Genomic DNA, 6,825 nt, shown 5'->3' with positions numbered 1-6,825 from the left:
CCGCCCGCCACCACCACCACCATCCTCCGGGACGGCGGGGATGAGCGGGGGGTGTCGTGCGGGGCGGGATGGCCCCGGACCCCCCGGGAGGGGAGCGCCAAGAGCTCCGCACACCCCCAAATCGTTGCCTGCCACCGGCGGTTTGGGCTTTGCTGCAGCTCCCCCCCTCAAAAAAAAAAAAAGAAGTAACCCTGCCAGCCCCTCTGGCTCATCCCTGGAGGATGGGGAGCAAGTGGGGGGAAGCTGGGGTCCCCCCACCTTGCCCTCCTGGAGGGGTAGGAGAGAGCATGTAGGCCTGTCCCCCAAGAAGGATGCTCAGCGTGGGGCGATCTCCAAGCACCGGCAAGCACCTGGCTCTTGGGTCCCATCTCAGCAGTCAGACAAGCTGGGGACACCAGGCCGGTTGGGGAAGGGGGCTGAGCAGGATCGAGGAGGGGGGCACGGGGTGCTGCACGCAGCCTCGGTGCACCCACAGGGCAGGGGACAGGGCAGTGGGGATGCACCGCCGTCTGCCTGCAAAGGTGCCCGCTCACCCGCACCCTGAGCGGGGACCCTGGCCAGAAAGCAGGACCCCGCGGTACCCACGCTGCTCCCATGCCAGCCTCCCCCAGGGCTGCAGGGTCAGAGGACATGGCCCTGTGAGACATCAGAGAATCCACACAGGCTTCCCCAGGAAGCCTCAGTGCACAGGCAGGTGTCCCCCCTCCCAACAGCCTTGGACTTCCCCCTGCACCCCTGCGCTGGATGGAGGGGAAGGAGCAGAGGAGCTGGTGACTTCTCCTGCAGCGCTCCATCACCACCGGCCTCATCCCTGCTCCCAGCCCGGCACGGGGGCAGCCTCGTTAGCCACAGCCCTCCGAAGGTTGCAGCAGCTTTATTAATTAAAACAGAGGGCAGGAGAATGGGGGGCCCCGGCTCACTCCCAACCTTCTGTAATGGAACAGCTCTGCAACTCCCCCCAACCAGGGCAAAACCACCCCAATTCGGCTCAGCAAGCCCTTGCCTGGCCCTTGCCCTGGTTTCCCCAGGGAAGACCACAGGGGCGGGCAGCACAGCGGGGCTCTGGGACAGATCCAGCACCCCAGGGTGCTGGGGAGCTGTGCAGGGCAGGTAAGAGCAAGGAGGAGATGCAGCCCACAGGCAGCTCTGGCAGATAAGCGGAGGCTGCCTGCCTGGACCCGCACGCTGACTGCCTGGACCCGAGGGTTTGGGGGAGCAGCACCATGCCAGGAGCTGATGGGAGGGAGGGAGCAGGATAAACCCGAGCACCGCTGGCTGCTCCTGCTCGCCCAGCACCCCAAGGCTGATCTGGAGCAGAGGCTCCCGAGGAGCAGCCCCACAGCCTGCCCGAGCAGGATTCTGCCCACAGCACCATCCCCCAGCCTGATGAACCCCGGGGAGTGGGGAGCTGAGGAAATCCACAGTGCCTGGGCTCCCTGCAGCCCCAGGGGCAGCGCCACAGACAGACAAACCCCCCTGCTCTTGGCCATGCTTACCAAGGAGATTTATTGACTTGCATGGGGAGGACAGGCGGCACTGGTCCCAGCTCCCCCGGCAGGCGGGGAGGGCTGTGCAGGGAGGCAGGACGGGGCACAGGCAGGCAGAGCGGGGCACCGGCCAGCCCGTTACCCCACAGCCAGCACAGCCAGAGGTGGCACAGGGACAGGGGAAGCACCACTGGCACTGGGAAAGGCTCTGCTGGCACCCAGGCAAGGGGGACGCAACTCCCAGGGGGGTGGCTAGGACCCAGATTTCGAGGGCACAGCCAGGACACTCGGCACAGCCAACACACAGGACACTGAGCACAACCAACCTGGCACGATGTCAGCTGGGTCCCCGGCACGCTGGCAGGCATTTACTGCACCCACCCTCTGCCCCCTTTTCAAAGCCTTGCATCCCGCTACTTAGCACCCCCCCGTCCTGCCCCTCGCCGCGGCGCTCAGCCCTCAGCAGGCAGCGGGGGCACCGATGCCAGGGCGGGCAGGAGGCGGGCGTAGATGTCGATGCCCCGCAGGAAGACTTGCTCGTTGAGGAACTCGTTGTGGTCGTGGAGCAGCACCGGGGTACGGTTCATGGGCGAGAAGCCGATAGCGGGGTGTCCTGCCTGGAGATGGGGGATACAGGGTGAGGCCGGGACTGGGATGGGCACTGGGTGCCCCCCTCTGCCCAAGCACGGCTCCTGCTTGGGGCTGCAGGTCTCACCCCAGGTCGGGGAACCAACGGGTGGGCTGGCATCGCACTCACCGCTCGGATGTAGCGACTGTCGGTGGCAGCCGGGAAGATCTCAAGCTTGAGCTGCAGCTTCCTGACAAGCGAGACTCTGTGTCAGCATGGGCACAGGGGCAGCCGGGTCCCCTGTCCCCCTGCCACCCTGCAGGCAAAGAGAATGCACTGGGAAGGTCCCTCAGCCCTGCAGGATGCTCAGTCCCATTCCTTTCGGGGGTGCACGGGGAGATGCCCCGGCATGGCATGAAGCATCTCCTCCCAACCCCTGCCATGACACCAGAAACCCCAGGGGATCCCCCAGCTCCCACCACAGGATGTCCCCACTAGGGTCCTGCCCTTCCTGGGGACACTACTCACATGTCCCTGCAGACCCCGCTGAAGGCTTTCCACCACGGGTCCGACTCGTCGGTGGAGGTGACATGTTGGTCCATGCATTTCTGAGAGAGGGAGAGGGCAGGTGAGGGGTGGGGAGGTGGACACGTGGCAGGGGAAGGACCAGCACGATGCGCCTGAGTGGCCAAGACCCCTCACCTGGTGAAACTCATAGGTGACGCCGTCCCCAGCACCACGGCACCACGCAGCCACCTGCTCCTCAAAGGCCTGAGGCAGAGACCAGAGGAGGGGTGTGAGCGGGCTACCCCCAACCCGCTCCCCTCCCAGGTGGGTCCGGCGTGGTGCCCACCTTCAGGTCCACAGTGGGTGGGATGCGGATGTCGAAGCTGGCCGCCATCTCGGAAGGCACCACGTTGAAGGAGACGCCCCCCTCCAGCATGGTCAGGTTGAGCGAGGTGACGTCCCCTAGAGTCAGGCTTGAGTCGGACTTGAGCCTCGGGGGACGCAAGGGAGAGTCACCCTCTGCCACCCAGGGAGGAGGGGAAGCGCTCCCCCACCCTGCCACCACCCCCAAATGGGGAAACTGAGGCACGGGGTGGCGGCGCCGGATCAGAGCCTGGCTTGGGATCCCAAGGACCCCCTCCATGGACCGAACTGAAGCCACAGCTATCCCGCTGCCCGTCTCCTACCTCTGCTTCTCGCTCTCCCTGAAGGCCAGGAAGGAGGTGATGACTTTGTGCTGGGGAGGGAAGGGCAGCAGGTGAGGACCAGGCCTGCGGGCAGGTGCCTGGCAGCTCCAGGACAGGCGGGGGGCTGTGCAGGATGTACCCCCTCTCTTACCATCTTCTCGGCCGCCGTGTTGCTGATGAAGCGGGACCCATGCCCAGGGCTACCCATGCACTTCACCTTTATCCCTGCGGCAGTGGAGGGAGAGGGCGGCGTTGAGGGAGGCTGCCCCAGGGCAGCACCGGTGCCCCAACACCTGGCAGAGCCAGGGACGGAGCGGTGGGCACACGGTTACTCACACCATGGGCTCTTCTCGCCGTAGAAGACGCTGAACGTGTCAGATGGGCTGGCCAGGCCTGCAGCGGGCACAGATGGGGGTCAGCAGGGCACAGGGATGCCATGATGTGCCCCCCTCTGCTCTGCCCTGGCAGCATTTCCCCTCCAGGCTGGCACCGTGTGGGTCACTGCCCTGGGGAACAAGTCCCCAAGAGGGTCCCTGGAAGCCATGCCAGGTGCCAGTGCCTGGGGGTTGATGCCAACAGGCAGAGGGGTGCATGCCAAGAGGAGACATGTCCCTGTGCCAGCCGTGCCACCAACTCACCCTCGTCCAGGGCAAAGCCCACGTTGAGCGCTCTGAACTCGGGGCGCTGCACGAACATCTCCATGCCCTTGTGTCCGCCCACCTCCTCATCTGTGGGGGAGAGCCTGGCATGGAGGAAGGAACCGGGGCATCCCCCAGCCCACCATCCCCAGGTCCTCCTTCCACACCAGCACACCTGATGTCCTCAGACATGGAAACCCCTCCAGCCTCAAGCTAGGGGAGCTCAAATTCTGGAGAGGCTGGCGGGGTTGTGCCCGGCTGCCACGCCGCGGGGAACTCCAGAGCATCACCCAGCTGCCAGCCCCTCCTGTCCCCCTGAGAGGGGACACCCTGGGGACTCACCAGGCACAAAGGTGAGGTGGATGGTGCGGGCAAAACACTTTCCCTCTGCCTTCAGCCTCCGGATGGCCTCAAGGTACCTGTGGGGAGAAGGTGGTGCCTTGGCATCACAGAGGAGAGGGGCTGGTGTGCTCCAAGCCACCCCAGAGTGGGTCAGGCGGTGGCATCCTCAACCCCAGAGACCCTAGGGGATGGTGGCATCCTGTCCTGCATCACTCAGAGGCATCCCCATACCGTGCCTGCCCAGTGGGCACAGAGCCCTCCACTCACTGGATGGAGACACACTTCATGTCCTGGGTACCCCGGGCATAGATGTTGCCTTGTGAGTCCTTAACAGCCTCAAAAGGTGGGTAGGTCCAGTGCTCCTGTGGGGAACAGCGGCCGTGACGGCAGAGGGGCACGGTGGGCACCAGCTTCCGTTCGCCTGCCACCCCCAGTCCTCCCCACCATGCCCATCCCACCCCTCGCCCTGTCCCAGCACCTCAAAGACAGGCACGACGTCGGTGTGGGAGTTGAGGAGGATGGAGCGCAGGCGGGGGTTCGTGCCCTGCCAGGTCAGGATCAGCACCACACGGCCCTGGCACACCTGTGGGGCGAGGGCAGGATGTCACTAGGGTCCCAGCTGGGGACAGAGGAGCTGGAACCCGCAGGCTGGAGCCAAAAAGCCTGTGAAAAGTTTCCTGATGCCACCTGACGGTCACCCCTTTCTCTGCTGGGAGAGGACAGGCAGCGGGAGCAGGTATGCCTACACCCCCAGGAGCCATACAGAGCTGGGTGCGAGCTCCTGGCTGCAATTCAGATAGAGGAGGGGAGACGAACCCAGGAGTCCCCTGGGACAGCCAGTGCCCAGCAGGAAGGACGTCCCGAGCCAACGTGACCCTGCTAATCATAGCACAGGCGGCTGCAAAGGTCAGCGGGGACTAGCTGGAATACAGGCTTAAGGAAGGGCTCAGGTTAGCAGAGGATTACAGGCAGAGGTGATTCACTCCTGCCCAGCTCCGGTGTGGCGGACAGGGGAACAGCCCAGTCACTAAGGTCCCGGGCGCAGATGGATGGATGGACTGGGGTTTGCTCCTTGCCTTGCTCACCTCCACTTTCTGGCAGGCCAAGCCCAGGTCGGTGCCGACACGCTCCAGAAACCGGACAGCAGCATCTGGGGAGGAGCGGGGATGCCCGAAGTTACGCTGGGATCTCTCTCCCTTCTCACTGCAACCCCCCAGGGACCCCAAGGCTCTCTGGGGCTCCCAGGCCAAGCAAAGGGGTGACCAGAGAGGGCAGGTGATGGAGGTCCTGGGCACAAGGTGGCCGGGAGCGGGGACAGGAGCAGCTCATCACCATCCCTTTGGGGTGAGGACTAGGGGAATGTGAAAAAATAAAAACTGAAGCGGGCAAGTTCAGGGGGGGCAGTCCTCCATAGGAGTTTTCAGAGTTCCTCACCAATAAAAAAATCTTGATGTACTTTGGTGGGAGGATGGAAAGGTTAATGGAAGGAGATCTACAGGCAATTATCACAAGCATCCGTCCCAGAGCCAGGGCAGCGTGGAAAGGGGGGACCCTGGGGCACAGGGCTGGAGGAAGCAAACAGCAGCTCTGGGTGCACTCGAGACGTCCCTGCCCCAACCGAAGGCGCCAGCAGAGATAAGGCACAAAGGTGTTCGCTCCTTAACACCACAATCAAACAGCCCTGGCACAGGACTCAGGCACCTGGGTCCAAAGACCAGAGCTGCAAAGCCGCATTGCCAGATCCCTGCACAGCTCCCCGACCTGGCCCCCCCATCCTCACCATAGTCAGGTTTGGGGTGGACAGTGTCGATCCTCAGGTACTCCCGGAAAAGTGTAACCGAGGGGTCCTCTGAGGCCCCCGTGCTCTTCCCGGGCTTCCCAGGTGCCATGTCAGGCGGGGGACCAGGGCTGCAAAGCTCTGGGGGAAGAGTGGCGAGATGGTTAATCACCCACCGGCCCCTCCAAAGTCCGCCGGCAAGCTCGGTCGTCACAGAAACTGAAGTGGGACGGGGCAAAGGTCTCCTTGGTGTGAGTCCTGGGTCGCCGCCACCATGGGAGAATTTCCCCCCACTTGGGTACGGGGGCAGGATGGGGTGTGCCCTCCATGCCATCCTTTCATCGTCCCCCCAAAGTGCACGTTCCTGCCCCAAACATGGTGCCAGGGCACACTGTGATGCCCAGGTATGGGGTGAGATCCAGGGAAGGGCTAGCTGGGGCATAGAGGGCTAGCAGGGAAGAGAGGGAGGCAACAAGCTGGGGAAGGGTGTTATGGCAGGAAGAAGGGTGTATGGGAGAGTGGCACACAGTAGTCAGGGTTAGCCAGTGATTAGAGGTCCCGGGGGTGCTGGGGGAATGCAGGCAGGGAAGGCAGGATGCTGCTGTAGTGGGGTGCAGGTAAGGAAAGGGGGACACTGCCTACTTAGGGGGAGCAGGAGAGGTGCAGGGAAAGGCGCGGGGGGTGCAGGGAAATGGGGAGGGTGAAGGGGAATCAAGTGCTTACAGAGGACAGAGGAGCTGAGGGGGGCTACAGGAGGGTGACAGGCTACTGGGGGTTTGAGGGGTGCTGGGTGGCCGGAGGAGCAGGGGGGTGTGGGGCG

At 64.0% G+C, this 6,825-nt stretch overlaps 1 protein-coding gene across 1 annotated transcript; it reads right to left on the bottom strand.

Annotated features, from left to right (window-relative positions):
- Positions 1–1,911: 1,911 nt before the first annotated feature.
- On the bottom strand, positions 1,912–6,152 carry ACY1 (aminoacylase 1). Its single transcript, XM_010572962.1, has 14 exons — positions 6,009–6,152; positions 5,314–5,378; positions 4,707–4,811; positions 4,496–4,590; positions 4,229–4,305; positions 3,887–3,976; positions 3,585–3,641; positions 3,400–3,473; positions 3,249–3,298; positions 2,909–3,053; positions 2,758–2,826; positions 2,584–2,663; positions 2,245–2,305; positions 1,912–2,104 (listed from the first exon to the last, which is right to left on the bottom strand). Exons 1-14 carry the CDS (start codon positions 6,115–6,117, stop codon positions 1,940–1,942), a joined length of 1,242 nt encoding a protein of 413 aa, XP_010571264.1. The 5' UTR covers positions 6,118–6,152; the 3' UTR covers positions 1,912–1,939.
- Between the last annotated feature and the right edge of the window lie 673 nt (positions 6,153–6,825).

Source organism: Haliaeetus leucocephalus, unplaced genomic scaffold (assembly GCF_000737465.1).
Source record: "Haliaeetus leucocephalus isolate CR32 unplaced genomic scaffold, Haliaeetus_leucocephalus-4.0 Scaffold2, whole genome shotgun sequence".
Lineage (NCBI taxonomy): Eukaryota > Metazoa > Chordata > Aves > Accipitriformes > Accipitridae > Haliaeetus > Haliaeetus leucocephalus.
This window is presented reverse-complemented; position numbering and strand designations above follow the sequence as displayed.